General features: G+C 43.3%; 1 protein-coding gene across 1 annotated transcript in view; it reads left to right on the top strand.

Moving 5' to 3' along the window:
- Positions 1 to 25,487, top strand: part of UPP1 (uridine phosphorylase 1) — a 36,466-nt gene that overhangs the window by 7,644 nt on the left and 3,335 nt on the right. The window contains exons 3-6 of the mRNA XM_029589757.1: positions 11,531 to 11,648; positions 16,916 to 17,074; positions 20,316 to 20,430; positions 22,063 to 22,272. Of these exons, the coding sequence (XP_029445617.1) occupies positions 11,531 to 11,648; positions 16,916 to 17,074; positions 20,316 to 20,430; positions 22,063 to 22,272 (602 nt within the window). The remainder of the gene's footprint in view (positions 1 to 11,530; positions 11,649 to 16,915; positions 17,075 to 20,315; positions 20,431 to 22,062; positions 22,273 to 25,487) is intronic.

Here is a 25,487-nt window from a genome sequence, read left to right as displayed (position 1 = left end):
TTTGCATCTGATACATTTGGTACTCGCACCTTTCTAGCTCCCATCTTATTCCTCTATCACTATATCCCAGCCTTCCTTCTTTTGTCTCTGACACCCACCCGGCTGTCTGTCTGTGGCCTCATCCCCTTTCCTGCTCTCTGTCTCCTTCATGCCTCCTCTATCTCCCCTTTTTCCTCGTATCCCTTCTTGTCCCTTTAGTCCCTATTTGTCATTCTGTCTCCCTCCCTTTCCTGTGCCCTTCCTCCCACTGCCATGCTTCTTATATTATTCTGTCTCTCCCTTCCGCAGTGACCGCTCTATTGCTCCTCTTCCTTCTTTCTTCATGGCTCCTCCTTACCTCTTTCAACTTCCTGCTGCCATCTGTGGCTCCCCTCTGGCCCTCCCGCTTTCCTCATGACCCCCTCTGTGATTCTTCCCTTCCTCATGCTCCCTCTCCTCTCCCTCTATCCTCCCTGCCTCCTTGCCCCTTAGATCCTTCTCTCTTCCTTCTCCTGTGGCCCCCCACTTTCCTTCATCCCTTCCTTGGGGGCTGCTTACCTTCTGGCCTCCCGCCCTCCCCTGCGGCTCCCCTTTGCCCGTCTCGCCTCTCTCCCCATAACCCCCTCTGTCCTTCCTCCCTCCCTCCGTTCTCACGGTCATTTATTTAAAACATTTACAGTGGAAGGCACGTGATGCAGCGAGCCAAGGCAGGCGCGCGGCTTCTCAGCCCTGGCTGCCATCCCCGTAAATTTTGCAGTTTGCTCCCTAAGTGAATACTTTTAGCCATCGAAGTTTAGTTGGAATACCTCTGGATTGCAACGCGATTTTGACTGGGGCAAGTTGCTGCAGCGATGACCACAAAATGGTGAAAAAAGGCAAAGACAAGCTGCGGCAAACATATTCCAAGATGGTGGATGGAAACGTGGGTGTTGTTTTAACTAAAGAATCAGAGGAAACGTTAATCCGAAAGGTAACCTTCTCGGTTACCATTGGGGAGGTTTAAGTCACAAGAGCACACAAACTAATTTATTCCTTTGGAGCTGCTCCAGCTAGCACTTCTCTCATAACTTTACTCTCTCTCCCATGGCAGGAATATTTTTGCGGGGGACGATGCTCTCACTTGTGGCCCAGGCAGTGGCGTATTCCTTTCTGTGTGTGCTGTTAGATGCAGCATTAACAAAGGGCGAGATGCTGGAACAAACCAGGCAGGACAATGCTCTGGGTGTTAAATTAAACAATTAAATTAAAGTCCATGTATCCGTAAAGGTGAAACTACAGCTGACTGGGGTACAGAGCTCATTTTCTTCTTCCGGGTAGGTGTCCTTTATCTCAGGTGATTTTAAAGGGCACAAAGCTTTCCCAGCAGGGCAAACGGGAATCCTATTGGAGGGGGGGTTCCTTCAAACTTGGAAAGTCCTACCTGAATCCAGTTTATTCATGGTCACCCAGCCTGCCCTGGTCCCCATAGGATAGAGATCCGGTTGGGAATCTCCAGAGATCTTGGTCCTTACTTCTTGGTCTTGGTGCCTATCACCTCTCTTGCAGGAACCAGAACATGGGAACCAGACTGTCTCAGCCCTGGATCCTCATAAGGAGGGATGAGTCAAAAAAAAAAAAACAAAAACCCTCCACACAAAACAATACAGGAATATTTGCTTGATACAAAAATCATTCAGTGACTGCTGCTTTACTGTCACTGGTCATGCCCCATCCAAGGAACGGATTAGGGTTCACAGGTCTTCAGCACTTGTTTTTGGTGTCAAGGGGGAGCCTTCTCCAGAGAGTGCAAGGTTTAAGCAGCCACCCCTTCTGGAAAAACAGGGTCCATATTGGCCATCAAAAATCCGACACAGAAGGTACTGTCATTGGTCTTGCCCACCTAGGGAGTAGAATGGAGCTCACGGGTCTTCATCCCTTAGGATGAGAGTCCCAGGAGGAAATCCATCACAAACATCTATCTCATTGCAACTAATAGGAGAGGGGACACTCCGGCAGGGCGTGCCCAGTGAGAAACCTCTTCAAAATTAAAGTTCATTTTGAAGATGGGAGGCCTCACCAGGGAGTAGGACCAATGCATTCTCACTGCTCTGAGGCTTAACTGAACTGACCACACCTAATATTGAACTAGCTGCTCTAAATAGGCCTAGGCAACTAATCCTAACCCTCCAGGTTGGGTGGGGCTGAAAAAGATGGAAGGCTCACAGGGATGTTGACTGTCTAAGCAGGGACCTAGGGCCATCTAGTGGCTGACCCAAGGGGAGCACCACAATAACATTCACAATATATTTTGACAAAATTCACATGCAATTTGGCACACTTAATACTGCTATGGTAAGGGGATTGATGCAGTGGAACAGCGAGTTTCTATAGGGGAAGATGTTATTACTGACCTTCAAACTCAGATTCAAGCTTTAAAGAAAGACAATGCAGAACTAGACGATAAAAATGGAGGAGCTTGAGAACAGAATGAAATGCAACATTTTGTAGGTACTGAGGAGAAGGCATCAGACTCTGAATTAGTCACCATTTTGGAGACACGCCTGCCTATTCGATTGCAGATTCCAGAGTTGGAGGGCAAGTTATCTCTTCAAGGAGCATATAGACTGGGATTCAAAACACTAGATCAGAAGAGTCCATGTGTGGTGACTGTACACTTGCTGAATTTTGCCCATTAAGCCTTAATACTGACAGCTTACAGGAAGACCGTACTGTGTCTTCATGAGAAGAGATTAATCTTTTAGAACGTTTCAAATAAAATTTCCCTGAGGCAAAGGGAGTTTTGCCCTTTCTGTCTGGAACTATTTAATAAGAAGATTACATTTGTTTTGCAATACCCGCTTGTCTAAAGGTTTGGCAAGAAGGACAAGTGAAGCAGTCTGATTCAGTTGTAAAAGCTTCAACCTTTTCTGCAATTCTTAAAAGAGAACACCGGATGACTGCACATCAGACTTAACTCTTCTTTCAATTTTATTTGTACTGAATATATCATTTAAAGAAAGCCCAAACTTTGTCTGACAATACAGATGGGAAAGCAAAAAGGAAAATAAACAATATATAAACAATAATCATAGTAACATAGAATTATTGCTAAACCATTCTACGCAAATTTAAAAAAAAAAAGGAGGAGAGAAAAAAAATGAGCACACAGGAATGTTTACAAGAAAGATCTTATCAAGGAGACAAAAGGCACCTTATTAAATTCTATATGTCAAGCCTGTTGGTTCAAGGTGGAAACTGGTGACAATGTTATTACTTTTCTAGCATCTATAAAAGACTTAAGTTGCTCAGGAGAGAAGAAAGCATAAGAATCAGCATGATAGTTAACAAAACGTTTGCAAGTGTATCGCAATAGGAACAATGCTTCCAAAGCCATAGAATCCTACCTGAGAGCAAGGAAACCTTTCCTCCTCTCCCGTATAAGCCTAGATAAATCCTGGTGAACTCTCACAGTTTGGCCATAAAGACTGACATTCGTATCCCTAAAATATAAAGACATCACTCTGCTTAAATCTAAATCTGTAACAAAAGATTCAAGCAGCGTAATCAGTTCCATTATCTCGAACTCAGGCGTTTCCAAGAATTCAGTCAAATTAAGCAATGGAGAGGAATTAGGAGCTACTTAAACATTTGAGGATAAAGGAGATGGCAAAAAAAAAAAAGTCCTTATAAATAGGAGGAATTTTCTCTTGGGACATATGCAAAATGCCTGTAAAATATCTCGAGAGTCACCATAGGTAAGTCCCCTATTATTTTAGGAGAGTTCAGGATATGAAGACTGAAACGTCTCAACGCATTTTCCAAAACTTCAGTTCTTCAGGAAATAGCCCCTTATTCTTGAATCAGAGTAGCCTGAATATCCTGAATTTGCTCAATATCCTTCCTAAAGGATATGCTCCAATTATTTGGAATCATGCTTGAAAACCTGTGCATCCAACTTGGAGGTGAGAAACATGTCTAAATATAGCCTAACGTTCCCATAAAGGCTCCAAAGTAATTGCCGCCGGCCTACCCAACAGCTAAGGGATCTCGTCTGGAAGTTGACCATCTGTAAACCCAAGACTAGCACCAGCATCAGCCGAAGCAGGCCTGGGAACCATGGAAGAGTCAAAAATCAGATGCAGAGTGTCCATCATCCGGGGAATCACCAATGTGCTTGCAGAAACGCCATCATCATTCTGCGCCTCTGCAGCCTCCTGGGAGGAGTCGTGTCTTACCGCCAGCAGACGGTCTTGATTGCAGGGGCTTAGTGAAACCTCTCCCCCAGGCAAGACCAGCGCTCCTCTGCCAGAACTTGCAGTGGGGGAACTGACCACCCCACAAATGTGGAGCCTGGGACACGAAGGAGGTAATCAGCTGCTGGCCAGGAAGGTCAGATGGTTTGCAGGGAAAATCCTCACCTTACCCACATATTTTGGAGGCATAGTTGAAGAAATTCAATTAGGAAACAAAGAGGTCGGGACAGCATTCTTTCCGTGTTCGCCTTCAGACTGCCATTTTGCTTCTCCCAGACTCAGCTCTTTTGAAGAAAGGAGAGTTTCATTTTTGTACTCTCTTCATGTGCCTGTTTATTTCATAGATCTGAAGGGAGAAATTTGAAAGACTTAATTCAAGATGTTCCAGCAGTATTGTGCTGATGGATTTATTTTAGGGGTTTGCTTTACAATTGGGGGTGGCACTTAGTGCTCACTAAACAGTCCTATGATCCAGTTTGGAAGCTCTTTATTAAGTTTTTTCACAAACTGACTCTTTTGGGGATGGATGGCTGTTATGATTGTTTTTGACTGGTCTGAGAAATTGGGAGGGGAAGGATTGGGTGGGGATGCAGAGAATGTTTGACAGTGCTCTACATAGAGAGAATTGATTACTCAGGCCGCATTCTCCAGATCTATAAATATTGTTGTCTTTTTTATTGGAAATAAGACTGCTTTGGTTGGGAAGCAGTCCACAAAATCCAAATACAATGTTTTTTTCATTATTGTTTTGGTTAGTCAAGTATGAAGACCCACCTTATGTACAGCACTTGAAATGTGGCTGGTATTAATATTTCAATCAAGAGGAATAAAGTAATATCACATCTGGCAAGATTAAAGGTGTGAATTGTATTTCTCCAAGAAACACATCTTAAAGTTTTAGAGTACATTAAATTGAAAAGAAAATGGGTTTCACAAATTTTCTTGCTTCTATACTACTAAAAGTAGTGGAGTTGCAATCTTATTACATATAAATGTGGCTCTCCTCTGTTCATCTCACCTCCTTCTTTATGCCCCCTCTGCTCCCTTCTTACTTCCCTCATGGTCCTCTCTGCTCTCTTCTCCCCCTTCTTTGTAGTTCTCCTTTGTCCCTTTCTCCTCATACCACCTCTGTCCTTCCTCCCTCCCTTCTTGATGTCTAGGCCTAGCACCACCAGATGTACAAACTGTGCAATTGCACAGGGTGGCACACCTGGTGGGGTGGCGTCTGGAGCAGGGAGAGGCCCACGAGGATACTGGTGGACTCTATCTCACCGGCGGGCCAGAAGAGGAATCGGCCTGTGAGGCCATCAGTCGATCCCATCTCACCTGTGGCCTGGAAGAGGCCCGTGAGGCCACCGGTGGACCCTATTCCACTGGCGGCCGAAGAAAGAAGAAGGAGCCCGTTGTCCTACTCCTTCTCGCTGATGGTGTTCGCTGTCCTAAAATAGCGCAGCTAGCACATTTTCTATGCTTTTCTCGTGATGCACGAGATCAGCATAGAGGAAGTGCTAGGACTGCGCGCACGGGCTGGCACATGAGAAGGAGCAGCAGAATGGCTCCCAGTGGTGTGTGTGTGTGTGTGTGTGTGTGTGTGTGCATGAATGAATGAATGAGAGCATTACTGGGTTGGGGTGTGTGGTTTGTATGAATGAGGGCCTTACTGGGGTATGGTGTGTATGAATGAGAGTCTTATTGGGGTGTGGGGATGTGGTATGTGTAAATGGGAGCATGACTGGAGGGTTGTATGTATGTGAATGGGAACCTGTCTGGGGTTGTTTAGGTGTGTGTATGGGAGCCTGCCTGAATGTGTGTGTGTGTGAAGAAAATTTGTGCTGCCTCACTAATCCATTCCTTACTCAGGATGACTAGAAATAAAAAATTTTCAGGTATGGAGAGCTGTGAATTTTCCATCCTTATTAGTTTTAATTATTGGATGTCTGTGTCTGCCATCTTGAAATAATTTATTGTTGTTTGGGAAATATTTTACATTTGGTATGAGCTCTTAATTATTGGATGTTATTCTATTCCTTAGATCATTATAAAAAGAATATTTCCAAGTATGGTTTTACTAATATGATTGATTTATATTCCTTGATTTTATTGCTTGATGAATGATTTATGAGGATTGGTGATGTTTCTGTTTCCCATTGCTGCATTGCATACAGAGTCTGGCTTGTTGTGGTTTACGGTTTGCAGTTCAGTTTCTGTCTACTTTGAATTTAGTGAGAGTGTCTGTGTTCTGCAATTTTAATTGAGGTGGGTATTCTTTGTTAAAAAAAAATGAGGAGGGGCAGCACAGTAATTGTTTGCACAGGGCAGCAAAAATGCTAGCACCAGCCCTATTGATGTCATTTATTTAAAATATTTATAGGGGAGATCACATGATGCAGTAAGCTGAGAGAAACACTTGACTTCTTAGCTCTAGGTGCCACGCCTGTAAAATTTGCAATTTACTCCCTAAACAAACACTTTCAACCACTGAAATTTAGTTTGAATATCCCTGTATTGCAACATGAGTTTGAATGAGGTGTGTTAAAAAACTGCAAGACAAGTCAAAGACAAGATCTAATTAATAAGAAAATTAAGTTTGTTTTGCAATACCTAGATCATGTAAATGTTTGGCAAGAAGGACAAGTGAAGCAGTTTGATTCAGTTGCAGAAGATGAATAGTTGTTATGAATGTTTTTGACTGGTCTGAGAAATTGGGAGGGGAGGGATTGGGTGGGGATGTAGAGAATGTTTGACAGTGTTCTACGCAGAGAAAATTGATTACTCAGGTCGCATACTCCAGATCTATAAATATTGTTGTCTTTTTTATTGGAAATAAGACTGCTTTGGTTGGGAAGCAGTCCACAAAATCCACATACAGGGGTGGATTTTCAGAGCCCTGCTTGCCTAAATCCGGGCAGATTTAGGCGAGCAGGGTCCTGCGCGCCGGTGCGCCTATGTTCAATAGGCCTACCGGCGCACGCAGACCCCGGGACTCGCGTACGTCCCGGGGTTTGGCGAGGGGGGCGTGTCGGGGGGCGGGCCCGGTCGGCGCGGTGTTTTGGGGGCGTGTCGGCAGCGTTTTGGGGGCGGGCCCGGGGGCATGGTTACGGCCCGGGGCGGTCTGGGGGCGTGGCCGCGCCCTCCGTACCCGCCCCCAGGTCGCGTCCCGGCGCGCTAGCGGCCCGCTGGCGCGCGGGGATTTACGTCTCCCTCCGGGAGGAGTAAATCCCCCGACAAAGGTAAGGGGGGGGTTTAGACAGGGCCGGGCGGGTGGGTTAGGTAGGGGAAGGGAGGGGAAGGTGAGGGGAGGGCAAAAGAAAGTTCCCTCCGAGGCCGCTCCGATTTCGGAGCGGCCTCGGAGGGAACGGGGGTAGGCTGCGCGGCTCGGCGCGCGCCGGCTATACAGAATCGATAGCCTTGCGCGCGCCGATCCAGGATTTTAGCAGATACGTGCGGCTACGCGCGTATCTACTAAAATCCCGCATACTTTTGCTTGCACCTGATGCGCCAGCAAAAGTACGCCAATTCGCGCGGTTTGAAAATCTACCCCACAATGTTTTTTTCATTATTGTTCTGGTTAGTCAAGTATGAAGACCCACCTTATGTACAGCACTTGAAATGTGGCTGGTATTAATATTTCAATCAAGAGGAATAAGGTAATATCACATCTGGCAAGATTAAAGGTGTGAATTGTATTTCTCTGAGAAACACATCTTCAAGCTTTAGAGCACATTAAATTGAAAAGAAAATGGGTTTCACAAGTTTTCTTGCTTCTGGTACTACAAAAAGTAGTGGAGTTGCAATCTTATTTCATGTAAATGTGGGATTTCAGTTAGAGCAAACTATTTTGGATCCAGATGGTAGATTTTTTTGTAATTTCTTGGAAATTATCTAGAAAACAAATCATTTTGGCTTCAGTTTATGCTCCTAACAATTATTAATTAATCTCAGTCTTTTTTGGATTTGTGAAGTTTCTTTCTCTTCTCGCATTATTTGGTCTGTCTCCTATGGTTGTTGGGGGAGATTTCAATTGTGTTGTTGACCCGAGTCCAGACAAATCTCCTAGCTTCCCACAAAAGCCTATGGAATTGGATGAAGGTATCCCATTTTTGTGCATGCATTTAGAAGCAGCTCTGTGGGTAGCCTTTTAAATCCTATGAACAGAGACTTCACTTATCTCTCAAGAGTTCATGGCACACAGTCTAGAATAGATTACGATTTGGTTGCAGAAAGGTTATATTCTCTAAGTTCTGTCAAACCAGAACTGAGGCTGTGGTCATTTCAGATCATGCCCCAGTCAGTTGTTTGTGTTATGGAAATGGGTCTCCTTTTTGTAGGAGACTGACTGTGGAGAATGCCTGTATGGCTAAATAATAATGGAGAATTAAAAAATATAAAAAGTGGGATCTGTATGTAAATCAGAATTTTCAACATGCAGATGACCCCATTTTCTACTGGGAAGCCACCAAGGCATTTAGTAGAGGGGAAATTTTGTTTTGTTATTGCTAAAAAGAAACTATTTTCCAAGGATATAATTAACTTAGAGACAAAGTTAAATCTAAGTAAAAATGAATTTATCAAATATAACTCAAATTCCACAAAAAAAGCCTTTATTGAGATGCGTTTATTGAATAATTTAATACAACAAAATCCTTAATTTCTCTCAAACACTAACCAGAATTGATTAACATCAGGGCAAGACCACCACATATGTAAATAGGGCCCATCCATTCCACAACCCCGCCAACACAAAGGCAAAGCAAACCTATAAAATGTAGTAAAATATAATGGATACCTATTAGTATGATGCAACAGTCTCACCATAAGTTCCACCCTTCTTGCACAAATGGAGACCAAATGTGCCCCTGCCAAATGATGTCCCAGTTTTCCTCCTCAAGGGAAACTTGGAGATCTGCATTCCTGGGCACCTACCCCCCCTGCTTTTAATCCTATCCAGTGGAAATGAAACGAATGGGTCGCCTGACTTATACTAAAAGCCTCTTTCAGTTCATCGAGCGTAGCCCATGCACCCCACCTCTGGCCCCCATCTGCCAAATAAACTGCAATGCCTGCCTCTGTCAATTACCCATAGTTGGAAAGAAAGTGCAATAAGAAATCTTAGGTTCTTTGCCAAAGGCAAAATAGGAGACAAATCCTCCCTCTCAAATTTCAGAAAATTTCACACTCTCCGCTAAATGTTCAGTGTATGGGATAAAATGGGGATTTTCCTCAGAATTCTCCACATCACTAATGAAGAGTTAGGCATCGTTAATAATAATGGCAAATCAAAGCCCTCCATTTACACTCTTTGCAACTGAACCTACCCCGTAGGATTATCAGGATTTAGCCACTCCCTAACACATACAATATTTGCTGCCCAATAGTACCTCTGAATATCTAGAAACCCCATCCCCCCTTGCCACTTTGGACTGTATAATGTAGGCATATTGATATGTGCCACCCCACTATGCCAAATAAAGCTACACATCAAACTAACTATAGAAGTAAACAAGGCCTGTGGTACTTTACAAATCATGCTGAAATAAATAGAACCCTGGCAAAATACACATCGTGAGCAGGTTAATACGACCACCCCAAGAAAAACAAATCCATCTAATCCTTCAAATCCTTCCTAATTGTATGTAACACTGGGATAAAATTAAGCTTATAAAGATCATGAAACTTAACAGACACTGCCACACGAAAATAACTAAAACTCTCTGTTACCTGCTTAATAGGAGCCAGGCATCTGGGCTCATGTACTTTAGCCTCAAACAAGAAACCAATGAAATATGCAATATAATAAAGTAATAACCACTAGAAAAATGCAGAAAACAATTTTAAGGCGACTATCATACCCATACTGTGGTCTTCATCTCATCTGTCGGTTCCTATGGTCAGTCTTCACTTCTTCACTCCTTCAGTGTGACTTGCCTTGCCTCTTGTGTTGCTCCTCATCCTCCTGCCCCGCTCATCTGTCCTGCTTTCCCTCGATGGATCTTTGGCTTTGACCTCGTCTTGCTTCCTGGACTTCTCTTGCTTGCCATCTGCCACTGACCATTGCCTGATCACTGGAACTTCCTTGTTTGCCACCTGTCACCGGCCACTGCTTGACTACTGGATATTCTTGAATGCCACCTGCTCTGACCCTGACCTGTCTTCAACTTCGCGAGCTCATCCTTGCCTCACCTACAGATCATCTGTTCCTCCACATAGTCCCCCATCTAAGACCTGCCAGCCCCGGCACCTGAGGGCTAAACCTAAGGGGAAGGTGGGATGGTATAGGTGAAGCTCCAGCTGGAAACCTGCAGGGCTCCTCCCTACAGGTTGCGCCAACTCTATCTCAGTCTAATAGTCCACGCTGACAACAACTGTCTATACATATAACCCCAGGTAGTATATTTAGAACCCAATTTGCCAAGTTAATCTCATAGGCATCAAATGCTAGAATCTCGGCCCGGGTTGAATCAGGTCATTAATATTTTGTATTACCCTTACATTTTCTAGCAATTGAGGAGCGTAGGCCATCATTTGACAAGTTATTCAGTTTCTGCAATTCAGCATGCCAGAAGATGTTTAGCATGTCCCTGCAGGTGGTAATTTACAAAACTCTCTATTCTTCCAAGAATCCTTCAAAGCCATGAGAAGTAAGAAATACTGAACTGCAGTTGCTAACACAATGAACAAGGTTTTATTTTTTTTTATAGCAGTCTATTAACTCTGCATTGCATACAAGTGGATGGGTGTCCCTTGACTTGCAAGACATATTGTCCCTAGGGAGTCTTAAAAATATAACTGCAACAGTCTTGCAAATTTAAATCAGTCTTAGTATTTTCATAATCTGTTCCCTATTTCCCCCCCTGTCAGCCTTTTACCCCCCCTGTCAGCCTACCCTCATTCCCTCCCCCTCCCCGCAATATCCTTATTTCCCCTATACCCTTTTACCCTTTTTTTCATTTTCCATAAATTTGTACATAGTACTTTCTGTATTATTTTCTATAACCAGTAACCAGTTTAATCTGCACCCTTGTTTATACATATTCTCATGTTTAATTTCCTATTTTTTTTTCCATGTAATAACTGTTCCTTGTAAAGGCCATGCCTAAATGATAGATCTGCTATCATAGTTTTAAGTTAGTTGTAAACCGATACGATGTGCAAACGGCTGTCGGTATATAACATCTCCAAATAAATAAATAAATAAATGAAGACCCCTGTTCACTCAGAAAAAGCTATACTGAGCTGTACCTTGTACTGCAGTTACATTTATTTGTATGTTACCTTCTTTTTACATTCTGACTTTAATTGCTTTTTCCTCTCATTGACAGAAGCGCCTCCATCCACCTTTCCAACCCTCATCTTCAGAAAATGAAAGAAGACATCTTGTACCATTTTGATCTTGGGACTGGCACTCATGATTTTCCAGCTTTGTTTGGAGATGTGAAGGTAAGAGATTAATTCCTGGTGGCAGCTTGCATGACTCAGTTGTACTTGCATCACTTCTTGTACTTGGACCACCAGCTAGCACTACCACATTTACTCTTTTTGAAGGTCACACATCGCTCCTGCCTGGGGACAGCTTGGTTGCCCAGTGGCAGTGTATGAAGGACTTGGATTTGAACCCTCAGTGGGGACTTCTGCACCCTGGGCCGGCCATGGCTGGGGATGCTGCATAGACCGTATTCACAGCCTCTGGGTGGAGGGTGTCCCAGTCATCACTCAGTGGCGATGCCTAGTGGCCTGAGTCGGGGTCCGTAATTGCAGGGTTATGGATGGAGCTCTAGTGCTCGGCCTCCAGACAAGAAAGCTGCAATGACTGGGCTAAGTGAGTTGGGATGAGACATAAAATAGGGGAAGAATGCCCGGGTGGTTGCGAATGGAGGCTCATGTTGCCAGACCCAGCCCTGCTTCCACTGAGCTGCAAACCCAAAGGAGCAGGAAGAAACTGCTGGGCTATCCAGGGCAAGGCATTCTGGGAAATCTCCCACATCATGAACAAGGACGTTGTCTGACCTGCATTAGTTCTGAAAGAAAAGCATGGAAAAGTCAATAAATTCTATAAATCATAAACACACACAAAAAGAGGTTTCCATACATCTGTGTATCCACCAAATAAATTGATATGTATGGTACAGAATTTAATAAATATCACATTTTTATTTCTTTCTAAAGCATCATAAATATATTTTATAAAATGGTTTTACAAAATCCTTAGATCAAAAATGTTTCTTATTGGCTATCTAATATATCTCAAATCCCAATTAAAAACACATCCATCAATCTTTCATACACTGCAAAGGGCCCATTTACCACATCACACATCCCATCATACAAACATCCATAACAAGCATGTGTACTCTAAAAAAAAACCAAAAAAAAACCTCTTAAATCTATAGCCACACCCGATGAATATACCAAAAAAGTGTTCATTCTCATACAATGTAGCAGAAAACAATTGTTTGTTAGAGAAACTCAAACAACAATGGATTCAAAAATTTTTTTTTAATGTCCCATAATAACACTTCTAATATTGATATTGTTGCAGTAAAAAACAATCCACATTGCCACCATGTTTCAATATTACTTGTATAACCACAAATCTCAAATCATCAATCTTGTGGTTATACTTAGTCCAATGAGATGTTAACGGGCTTCAACTCTAGTACAGCGAATGGAGCTACAATGCTCTATAATTCTCTTAACAGATTGCATAGTTTTCCCCCCACATATATACGATTACAAGGGCAAATGTTAAACAAGATGAATGAGATCACAAAGGATATGACTTATTCATTCCCAGATACACAAAATTGTTTACATTTAATGATAGAGGATATGCGTTACAATGGCCACAACTTTGATGATCCCCCTATCTCCTGAACCGACCTACAATCTGAAAAACGAGAGGATACCAATATGTCTCTAAAGTTTCAAGCTCTCTTAAAAGCAAATAGAAGGATTGTATTGGGAAAAGGTTCTAAAGTTTGAATTAAAGGCCAGTGCTTCCAAATAATCTGAGAAACATGTCTGGAATTTACAGTACTATACGATCTGATATTTCCCTCTTGTGTTTACAAAAAAGAAGATGACGATTAATATACAATGCACGGATTAAATCGGAAGGATAGCCCCACTCTAAACACCGAGAGGAATGTATGATCAGTTTGTAAACAAAAGAGGGAAATGTCAGATCGTATAGTATGTGTACTACCAGCATCAGTTTCTTCAAATTAATTTGCATAAGAACAGACACACTGCAGCACCACCTGCTGAGGCCTGTATAGTACGTGGCACTCCATGCATTCTGCCATGCCAGTCATGCCGCTTCCAGTCAGGGAATGGTGTATCTTACCCCCCCCATCTGATGTAAGTGATGGAGTCCCGTGGACTCAAAACCAGTCCTGACCGTCCTTGGGGGTACAGTGGCCTAAAATCAGCCTCCGCCTGTAACACAGCTCTGCTCACTCCTTAAAACACTCCTCATGCAGAAAGCAGCGCATAATACGTTCTTTGTGTTTTTTCTAAACTCTTATTGTCAGCACTTCCCCAGCCTGGCAGGTGATGTCATGGATGTATGCAAAACCCCACCCCCTCCTTGGGTTTTCACAAGCTTCTTCTACGGCAGGAACAGCAACCATTTCTGGCTCGACCTCCCATTTAGCCCAGTCATACAGACCCGTCCCACCAGGTCAGTTAACAAGGGAACTCTGCAGGTGCCTTCTCTAAAGATAGCACATCTCACTTCCACTAGGGATAGAGCTCTTTCTATTGCAGGCCCTACGCGATGGAACTCCATGCCCATGACACTCCGATTAGAATCATGCCCAATTAAATTTAGATCTAAATTAAAGACTTGGCTATTCCATCAAGCCTACCCTGACTAATCTAACTTCATTTGTGAATCCCAGAACTGCCATTGTATAATACTCTCTTACCCTGTCCTCTCCCTGTATAGCATTAAAACCTTTATCCCCTACATTGGAGTATGTAATTTACCATTTGTTGTTGAACGTATTTATCCCTTATTTATCAGTTTGCTTCTCAGTTGTTGTCGATTCTACTTATCCTAACTAGTTACATTCCTGTACTTTCTTGCCTCTGCCTCAGTTATTCTCTTTAACCCCCTTCCCTTTCCCCTGTTATAATGTATTTCCTTCGCTTTTGTTAACATGTGAACTGGCATGATGTGCCTTTCTAATGTCGGTATATAAAATATACAATTCTATCTGCACTTCACTGGCTACCTATCAACGCACGTATTGTATACAAATCAATGACGATAATCCACAAAATCCTAAATAATGATAATCAAGGTCTTAACTCACTAAACATAACACCTCAAAAGCCTTAAAGAAACCTACGCTCCAATAACTCTGGCTACCTAAACATTCCCCCTGTCAAAGATGCGCATCTTGTAACCACAAGAGAGAGAGCCTTCTCAATTGCCTCACCCAAAATGTGGAACACCCTACCCAAATTCATACGAATTCAACACGACCTAAAAACATTCAAAAAGGACTTAAAAACACTTATGTTCCGCAAATTCCTCACTGACTGTGAATCATCTAATCATCCCGACTCTCAACTGAACTCTCAATTGTTTACCGCTTAACTCTCCCCCTCTCCCTGTTCCTGCTTGCCCTCCCCCTCTTTCCCAATAATATTTCTTTCTGGACTTGTTATCCAACTCTCTGATAATGTTTTAAATGGTCTAAATGGTTTTGTACTGTTACCCAACTGTTAAGAAACTACTTAATGTTCTGATTACTGCTCAGTTAGAAGACAAGTATATATCATTTTGTACTGCTCAGTTACAAGATAAGTATATATCCTTTTGTAAACCGTTATGATGGCTCTACCGAATAACGGTATAAACTTATCAAATAAATTATCAAATAAATACCAAATAAATAAATACATTTTCACGAAACTTTCTCAAAACACCCACAAGTCCCCCAAATTGCTATTTTTAGCTCAAAACACTCGATTCCTCATCTCTTCCACAATGGGCACCATTTTTATGTAGCTCCTCTTCTTTTTATAGCTACAAAGGCAGGGGGGTGGGTACACTCAGTACCAGGGGTTAGTCCAGGCATAGTCCCACTAACCCACTAAACCCTAGCCTAGATTCTCTGAAATAGGGCAGGGATGATTGACCTCTGTGGCCTCCTTTTCTATGGGTGTTAGTTCAAACTCTTAGTTCTCTGTACTGGTGGGTGCTAATAACTGGCTGGTCATAATAAAAGGTTACTCTTGCAGTGGTTCAACAGAAATCAGTCGGGTCTCAGTACATTTTACTTCTTATTACTTCCGTAATCACACACATTAACCTCTTTCAGGACGAGAAAACACAATACAATAGGCTCACTGACGAATATATTCGGGGTGGACCCGGAAAGGGGTTAAATGAAGTGCAAAATGATCCTTGTCTATGTTCCCTTTATCTTTCCTCAGGGGGGGGCCCCCTTTCTTCCTGTGAATGGAATACCTGCCCAGGGGACAGCCTTGGTATTCCATAGCATTTTCCCTATCCCTCAAGAATGTTCCTTGCACAGTACATGGGGGTCCACCGAGCCAGAGGACTCCAAACCCTTTCTGGTTCTTCTGGAGTGGGCTCCCCATTTTTCTCCTCTCAGTTTTGGATTCCAGTTGGTATTGCAGTCTTTTTCTCCACCATTCTCCTAGATCAGGGGTGGGCAATTCCAGTCCTCGAGGGCCACAAACCTGTCGAGGTTTTAGGATATCCTAATGAATATGCATGACATAGATTTGCATACAACTAAGGCAGAGTGCATGCAAATCTCTCTCATGCATATTCATTAGGGATATCCTGAAAACCAGACTGGTTTGTGGCCCTCGAGGACCGGAACTGCCCACCCCTGTCCTAGATGGTAAAGGGATCTTACACGTTGAAGGATCTAAAAATACTGCGGACAGGGAGAAATCCTTCTTCCCCACTCCTCTCTTTTGGGCAGGAAAGGATGGGCACAAAACATCCTCCCCACCAAAATCCACTTACACTCAAAACACTCCAAAAATCAATAAAACCACAGTCACCAGCCACTGAATGTAGGCCAGCAAATTGATCCAAGTGCTTCCTACACTTCTCAGTAAAGGGGTTTTAGCCAATCTGAGAAAGCATAGGTGAACTATAAAATCTGATCCCCTCCCTTCAATTTCTAAAACAAAATACCACACCTAACCTATTGGGTCACCTGCTAATAATATGCAGGCAGGAAACTGCCATTGCAGCAGCCTCCGGTGGGGGTAAAATGGTACATTTCTCTGCCCTACACTGCCTGGTCCTAACACTAAGTCAGACTCTCTAGCAGAAATCTCAATGAGGTCTCCACATATATACCGATTAGCTGTATTCTGGATATAAGGAATGTCAGCTATATATATATCGGTAATGGAAAATCAGTGAACCATTTAAAACATCCTCCTGTGAGATCCAGGTGAAAAGTCAAGATTAAAATTGGGTTGTTTTTTTTCCATGTAGCTCCTGGTTTTGCATGCTTCACTTTTGGTGCAAATAGTTTCTCCCAGGCCATCTAAGTGACTCAGGGCAAGAAGAGGAAATAAACCAATACAGTCTATGTTCTATCAATTGATGGTTTCTGATTTCATAACATTAAGCTATACCATATGCTGAGCAATTGAAATATTGTGCAATTTGTTTTTTTTGTCCTGCGGAATACTTCCCATCTCAGTTTGTGTGTGTTGGAGGCAGCCCTTCTCGAATGAAAGCTTTCACCAAGTACATCACTGGAGAGCTGGGACTGGGGGATCCCGATGCTGACATTCCCAACATTTGTGCAGGAACGGATCGCTATGCCATGTACAAAGTAGGACCTGTGTTATCAGTCAGTGTAAGTTTCTAGAATTCTTTAAAAGGTTTGTTCTTTGTATATAAGAGCAGTTTTAGGCCTTCATACTGAGTCCTGTGCAGATTAAAGTGTACTGTTTGTGTTATGTTTAGCGGCTCATGGGGCCTAACCATTAGCCGCGGCACTCACCTAATGCCGCCGACCAGTCATGTGGTGGGTTGTGGCCATCCGAATACTTCACGGCTGGACGCCACCACTCCTGCCTCCTTCTAATGTGCCCCTAGGCATAGGCGCACTGGACTCAGCCACACACAAAAGGGCCCATGGCGGGAAAATGCCTGGGGCACCCACTGATGACATTAGCCCCACAGCCCTGTAAAGGGCCTTCCAGGACACTCACTCTTTGCCTCAGCGATGGGTTGCCTGCATCTTGTGCAGAGTGAGTTGCTACTTCTCCTGCGTTCCTGATCCTGCCCTTCCTTATCCTGAGCCTGCTTCCTGATCTCCACACCCAGCCTGCCTCATCTGTTGAAGCCCTGCCTGCCTTATCTCTCTTCCCCTACCAGCCTCATCCTTCAGGCCCTGCTGCCTCCATCCCTTTCAGTCTTTTCCTCGTCTGCCCTCAGACTGACTCCTGGATTTGACCCTAGCCTGAAAACTGACCATTCTTGCCTGCCGCTCGCCTCTGGCCTTCACCATTCTTGACTGTCGCCTGCCTCCAACCCTAACCTTGACATGGACCTTCGCCCTTACCAGCTCTTGAGAGACTCATGCCTAAGACCTTCCGACCCCTGGAACCTGAGGGCTCAACCCAAGGGGAAAGGGGATGGTATAGTTGAAGCTCCTGACCAGTCCCCTACCAGCCTAGTCCCCACCAGCTGTTGCTGAGGACCTACAGGACCTTCCCTGTAGGTTGAGCCAACCTCGCCACAGCACCAAGGGTCCACAAACCTTACAGTTTGAAACATTTGAGAAGAAATAAAATTATAGGAACAGAAACCTTTAGACTTACTTTCCTCTCCTTAATTCTTCGAAGGTAGGAAAGTACCTACAGACCCCTGCATTAGGCCTGCAGCTCCTCTTTTGTACACAACAGCCACTGCTGCTTGTGTGCCTCACTGCTTCAGACTGCAGAGGCGGACAGACCGATCTGTCTCCCAAGCATTACAGCAGTCTTTCTAGAAGACTCTCGGCATTTCTGTGCAGCACAATCCATTCAGACAACCTCCCAAAGGGGGTTCTTTTACAAAATGGATCATAGTGACTCCTCACTTCACAAAAACATATTTAAAATAAGACACAATATTTAATTTGGATTCTAAGGGGTCCTTACATTTGTTTAAAACCTCTTGGTATACAAAACTAGGGGCCGTGGGAAGGCTTGCCTTGAGGAACCATCGAAGGCATGTCTTCCTCTTAGGATGGCCCCAAAAAACTGGTGTCCCTCTCTGGTCTGTGCTGAGGATCTCCCCTCTCCGTCCCCTGACAGAGACCAGCCAGAAACCCAGCAAGCCACAGACTTACAGCAAACCATCTTATGTAAAGAGATGGATTTAGTAGCTGAAGTACCTGTACTTCGCTCAGATTGTCATTCTTTTTTGTAATTGCAGTGTTTCTTTAATGTCAAATAATTCATTACAATATATTCAGGTCAAAAACAGTTTAAAGAACCCAGGAATACCAGTTTGTTAAGAGAAAAGTGAAGAAATGGCAGTCAGTGGAAGCTCCATTAAGCGTCAAGTCAACAAGTGACTTGTCTTTAATTTTCTTTGGGTGGTCCTCAGTAATTATGGTGAGTTTAGAATAGATGAGAATGGCCATTCTCAATGTATAAGTGAACATAATACATACAGATGCATGTACACTATCCATACATACAGTATATGCATGTACATGCATCCAGCAGCTTACCACCGTTCAGTTCCACATTAGGGGTCCCTCAAGGCTCTTCGCTATCCCCTACGTTATTCAATATCTATCTTCTCCCGCCTTGTCATCTCCTTTCCAATCTAAAGTTAACCCATTACTTATATGCAGATGACGTCCAAATCCTTATTCCTATCACCGAATCACTTCAAAAGACCATACTTTTTTGGAACTCCTGCCTCCTCTCCATTAACAAACTCCTGTCTAACCTTAACCTGATACTCAACACTGACAGGACAGAATTCCTCCTGATCACTCAAGATGGCACCCTTCCATTGAATAGCTCTCACCTTACGCCGCTCCCAGTTCTCTCCCCACGGGTCAGAAACCTTGTGGTGGTCATGGATAACCATCTGAGCTTTTCTGATTTCATCAACACTACGGTTAAAGAGTGCTACTACAAACTCCAAGTTCTAAAAATGCTTCGACCCCTCCTTCATTTTCACGATTTCAGGTCAGTGTTACAATCCATCATCTTCTCGAAAATGGACTACTGTAATTCACTGCTTCACGGTCTACCAGTCTACACCCTAAAGCCTCTTCAACTGTTACAGAACGCTACAGCAAGGTGTCTCACTAAATCCAACAAAAGAGATCATATAACACCAATTCTAAAGAAGCTCCACTGGCTCCCAGTCAAATCTCAAATCCTGTTTAAACTTCTATCAATCACCCACAAAGCCATATTCAACAACACTCCACTGGACCTCAGAATCCCTCTTCAGCTTCACATCTCTTCCCGACTGCTAAGATTAGCACAAAGAGGAACTCTACATGTACCTCCCATGAAAACATCTTTAAGTAAAAGAGCTTTATCCATAGCAGGCCCCAAACAGTGGAATCTGCTTCCTCCAGAGCTAAGGCTGATACATTGCCCCAACACGTTCAAAAAAAGACTCAAGACATGGCTATTCGGTCAAGCATTCCCTTAACTTACTTAGTCTTCCACAGCTCCCATAGACTGTTTTCATACTGTTGACGTCCAGAACCTATGCTCATGTTTTTACTCATCAATAAGAAATTTCCCCCTCCTCCCCCCCTCCACGAACAACCTTCCTTCCCCCTCCCCCCTCATTAGCAAACCTCCCTCCCCATGCGCTAGTTTCGCTCTAATAGTGCATACTGCTACTGTTCCTAGTTATGTTATGTTATGTTATATTATCCAAGTTGTTCACTCCCTTGTTCATTGTAAGACATATGTTGTCATTGTTTTCTACTTGTTATAATGTAAACCGGAGTGATAAGTAATTCTGTTACCTGAACTTCGGTATAAAAAAAGTTATAAATAAATAAATAAATAAATAAATAAATATTTCCAGTTTTTAACAGTGTCCCCCAACTTCTGCTTGGATTTCAGCATGGAATGGGCATTCCTTCTATCTCTATCATGTTGCATGAACTGATCAAGCTGCTGTATCACTCCAAGTGCTGCAACGTCACCGTTATTCGCATTGGCACATCTGGGGGAATAGGTATCTTTCTTTCTTACACTTGGAATAATGTGTGAATCTTGTCTTGTATTCAGTCAGCTGCATCTCTGTGTATAAGCCGCTACTTAAGCTGGATAAGTTATATCTGGCTAAGTTAAACCTGCCCATTGCCCGCCCACAAATTGATTGGCTAAGAGAAAGCCAGATAAGTGACTTATCCGGCTATCTGGCAGCTGCTGAATATATCTGGTAATTCAGCTGCCCGCTAGATAGCCAGATAAATCCTACTTATCCAGCTATTGAGGGCTGAACGCCCTTTGAATATCAGGCTCTATGAGGTGCTTACCCGCGGAGAATCCCTTTAAAAATTGCCTACCCACCCCTCCCCCAATACAGCACTGGAGCCACCCAGGTAGTATAAATGTGAGTTTAATTCTCCGCCTGTTACTTCCCAGCAGGAGTGTTTGCACCTGCCTACTCTGCGGGTTACCTGTGAATCTACAGTCTCGGCCAGGGAAAGGATTTTCAAAGGAAAACTCTGTGGAGAGTTTCCCTTTGAAAAATGGGTTGCAGGCCCACAAATACAGAACGCCCGCAGGCCTACAAGCACTACAGGGAGTCTGAAAATTGGGTCTCCCAATATCTGGATTTTGTTTTCTGTAGTGGTTTGGATCGATGCATGTTCTGTTGCAGTCCAGGCATGATATGGGTCACTTATTACTGGCTTCATGTTTTCAATTCCTCTTATTCTACTGAAACAAGCAGGTCGCTAGCCCTTTGTGATGTCTCTATCAACACTTACTGCAGGCCCATGTCGATAGACAATGAAGGATGGTGGTGGGCCAGGTATACCATCAGTCAAGCAAATTCAGATTTTATGTTCCCATCCCAATCATATAGAAACTCAATGTCATTTTTTTGCAATCAACAAAATGTTTGCTGTGAAAATAGTGAGTTATTTTTATGATAGAGCAATAAAACGTTCGACAATATTTAAGCATGGGAGCCACTGTATTTTGTGTGATGAAGCTATTAAATAAAACACTATTGAATATATACAGCCTATGCAGCAGTTAGATGTCATAAGAATATTCTTTTGCTGCTGGCAGCCTGCGATAATGTCTTACTGGACCAATGTAAAAATTATCCCTGCTCATTGCTCTTCATGAATGTTTGAGACCATGTAGTTTCCTTGTTCATATCTGCCATTGATAGATTGTATTTATATGATCTTAAAAGCTTCTGTACAACAACTTGGATCATTTTTATGCCCATCCAGTTAGTTATCGGTATTACCCCCTGCAGAGAATCCAGTTTCCTGCAGGACAGGTACTGCTACTAGCATTCTGCACATCTAAAAGCAAAGAAATTATGTGGCTTGGATTAGGCGTGGTGTCATGAAAGAAAAAACAATTCAGGGGATCGGTTCTGATTTCATTGGCTCCTATGATCTATTAAGTAGCCTTTTATGAATAAGTTTACGGCGACTTGATAGATTATTGTCGTATCATTATATCTATTGTAGCATATTGCACATAATTTGATCAATGTACTTATTTAAAAAAAGACACTGGGTGTTCCTCTCTGCACACGTGTGCACAGAAGTAGAAACCAATATGTTTGCAGCCACAAAAGGGGAAATGAAATGATGTTAACTACCGATTGATGTCTTAGGTCTGGAGCCAGGCTCAGTGGTAATAACCAGCCAATCTGTAGATGCCTCATTCAAGCCCCAATTCGAGCAAATTATTCTGGGGAAGGCTGTAGTCCGCGGCACACAGCTGGATGGAGAACTAGCCCGGGAGCTTATGGAGTGCAGTCAGGAGATCCAAGAGTTCAAGACGGTCATTGGAAGCACCATGTGCACGTTGGACTTCTATGAAGGTAAGGCTCGTGGCCCCATGTGAAAGGCAGCAGCAGAGAATCGGTGCCTGTTGTAAAAACCAGCAAGATTCTGGACCTAATTTTCAGAAAGGCAGAACTTTTCAAAGGAGAGCGCAATGTCACTGGTCAAACCTCTGGCGGGAAACCTGGGCAAGGGAATAGGACCACTAACTATTCCGAATAACACAGTTCAGCAAGTTCCCAGAGCTGTTCCATTCTTCCCTGGAAGGCTTACACTGCAAGTGTAGGAAAACTGTGATTCACTTTCCTCTGCGGCGTTAAAAGCAAAGAGAGTGGTTGCTGCTTTTATTGTTTGTGTGTGAAAAAGTTCAGTCTGTGGCAGACAGACTGAACTTTAGCATGCATTTTAACACCAAAAGAGAAAGAGCTGCAGAATGCTTTTGTTTTCTGTGGTTTTTTTTAATGTATGTGTGTGTGTGTTGGGGGGAGGGGGGGTGAGTTTGCTTTTTTGAATATGAACATTAAATTACAGACTCATCATAATGGTTACCTTTATTTTACTCAATTTTGGAGGTGATAATCCAAAGTTCCAGTGAAGTGCAGGAGATGATATGAGAATTAAAATCAGAGGGAAAGGAAAAAAAGTAATGAAAAGGCAATACAGCATTCTGGGAGAGAAAGGCTGATGGAAGGGAGACTTAACTGGAGAGCAGAGAGGCAAACATGTTTGGAGAACTGTTTTTGAGTTTTGAAAAAAAAACCAAAACAAAACAATAGTTGAATCACTTACTATCGACAGATATCCCCGCTGGGATTATGCACTTGTTAAACTTGGCTCCCCACCACCTCCTTAAAACTATCTAGAGCTGAGAAATCTGCAAATAGGATTTACTCGTGATTCAGTGGGATATAAATATAGCAGCATATCACATTTACACCACAGCCCTGAATCATAGGAAACCTTCTGGTACTGATGATGCACAGGCATATACAGTATGTGTGGGTTTGCGCTGGGAGGGGATAGGGTGTTCTTTTGCCTGAGACATTTGTAGAACGCCACAACCCAGCCTAGGTGTCTGAAACATGACTAGAAGGGAATGCCTGGGGTAAGTTGGGTGTTCAGCAGGATCACTCCGATTCCTGGTTTTCCTCAAAAAAAGAGTAGATGCTTGCCTGCAAAGGAAGGAGAGGCTTTAGGACAGGCCCTGAAACTAGGCCTCCTATCACTTCATTTCATTTGCATTCCCAGTCTCCCAGTGTTGCAGTTTCTCACAATCCTCTTGTGATTTCACAACTTTGAATAATTTTATGTCTTCGGCAAATTTGATCACCTCACTTGATGTTCCCATTTACAGGTCATTACTATTCACCTTTTTCCACTGGGAAAATTTACCATTTAGCCCTACTCTCAGTTTTCTATCTTTTAACCAGTTGGCAATCCACAATAGGACACTGACACCTATCCCATGACTTTTTAATTTCCCAAGAAGTCTCTCATGAAGGACTTTGTCAAATGCTTTCTGGAAATCCAGATACACTATATCAGTTGGCTCACTTGCATCCACATGTTTATTTATGCCCTCAAAAAAATGTAGCAAATTTGTGAGGCAAGATTTCCCTTGGCTAAATCCGTGTTGGCCTTGTCACATTAAACTATTCCTATCTATATGTTCAGTAATTTTGTTCTTTATAATAGTTTCTACCATTTTGCCTGACACAGACATCAGACTCACTGGTCTGTAATTTCCTGGATCACCCCTTGATCCCTTTTTAAAAATTAGCGTTACATTGGCAGCCCTCACGATAGTTTACAAATTTCCAATAGCGGGCCTGCAATTTCTCAGTTCTTTCGGCACTCGGTCCAGGTGATTTGCTAATCTTTAATTTGTTGGTTTTCCCTAGCACGTCTTCCAGATTCACTGAGATTTGTTTCAGTTCCTCTGAATCATCTTCCTCAGTGAATACCGAAGCAAAGAATTAATTTAGTCTCTCTGCTATGGCTTTGTCATCCCTAAGTGCTCCTTTTACCCCTTGATCGTCTAATAGCTTAACTGACTCCCTCTCGGGCCTGGTATCTCTTTTCTCTCTGCAAGGCTCCTCTGGATGGCGAATTCCGAAGATCCCACTGCTGACACCATATGTAACGGCTCACCGCCAACATGGCCATGGGCTGCCGCTCCTCTGCATCTCGATCTCGCCTTCAGCGAGTCACTCCTCTCCCTGGCGTCAGTCAGCTGCTTGTAACTCCCTGGGTCCTGGTCTCAGCAGGCCCTGTCTCTGCTGGGTTTCAGGGTTCCCCTTATACAGAGTTCTGGGTGAAACCGCTCCCACTCCAAAGATAGTGCAGAGAGACAGTGTTCTTCAAAACAGTTTATAAGGCAATTCACATGTTCTCTACATTTACTCCTTCACCCTCCCCCACCTCCACCAGTTCTTGGGAACTCAGTGCCTGAATATCCAGCCCTGCATCCGGGCACTCTCGCTCCCCTACCACTGGTGCTTGACCAGAGTTACTACAATCATTAAGAAAGCCCCTTTTTAAGCATTAAACACAATATGCTCTTTAGAGCCCTTCCTCCCAGCTTCCTTTAAGGTATTATTTGTAACCCCTTATTTGTAGCCCTCTTCCTTCCTGGTTACTCAATATCCATTACTGAGCTGGAGGATTCCTCTCCCCCAGAACCTACCTCCATCCCTTCCCCCTCCTGTCCCGAGGAGCTAGCCTTTTCTGGCCATTGCCACCATGCCCCCTTCCTCCAACTCCATCGATTCAGCTGTGTCTGACTCATTATCTGTTAACTCTGACACCTGTTTCCCCTCTTGCTCTGCCCACGGGTCAGGTGGTGGTTCTAAGAATTTGAGAGTTGTAGTTTTTCCTGTCTTCGGCAACGCCCTCTGCTGTCTGCCTCAGGTATTATCTGCCTTCATCTTATGATGCCGGGGCTGTTCCTGACCCGCGGCAGTGCTGCACTGCATCACACTATATAATGGTTAACAAATTAAAAATTAAACTTCTCTGGTCACAAGCACAGGAATGTTTGTTTCTGGATTACCGTTTCCTCAGGAGGTGTAGTTAAATTAATGTGGCTGACAACTTTTAAAATCAGCCACATTAATTAATTTATATCAGATTGCCTATTAATGAGCTGCTTTGCATGGATTTGCAAAATTTATGCATGCAAATCCCATGCAAAGCAGCTCATTGTAGTAGGGGAGGGAATCTGGGGAGGACTAGGCAAAATATTGCACAAATC

Source organism: Rhinatrema bivittatum, chromosome 2 (assembly GCF_901001135.1).
Source record: "Rhinatrema bivittatum chromosome 2, aRhiBiv1.1, whole genome shotgun sequence".
NCBI lineage: Eukaryota > Metazoa > Chordata > Amphibia > Gymnophiona > Rhinatrematidae > Rhinatrema > Rhinatrema bivittatum.
Note: the sequence above shows the minus strand (reverse complement) of the source record. Positions and strands in the feature narration are given on the sequence as shown.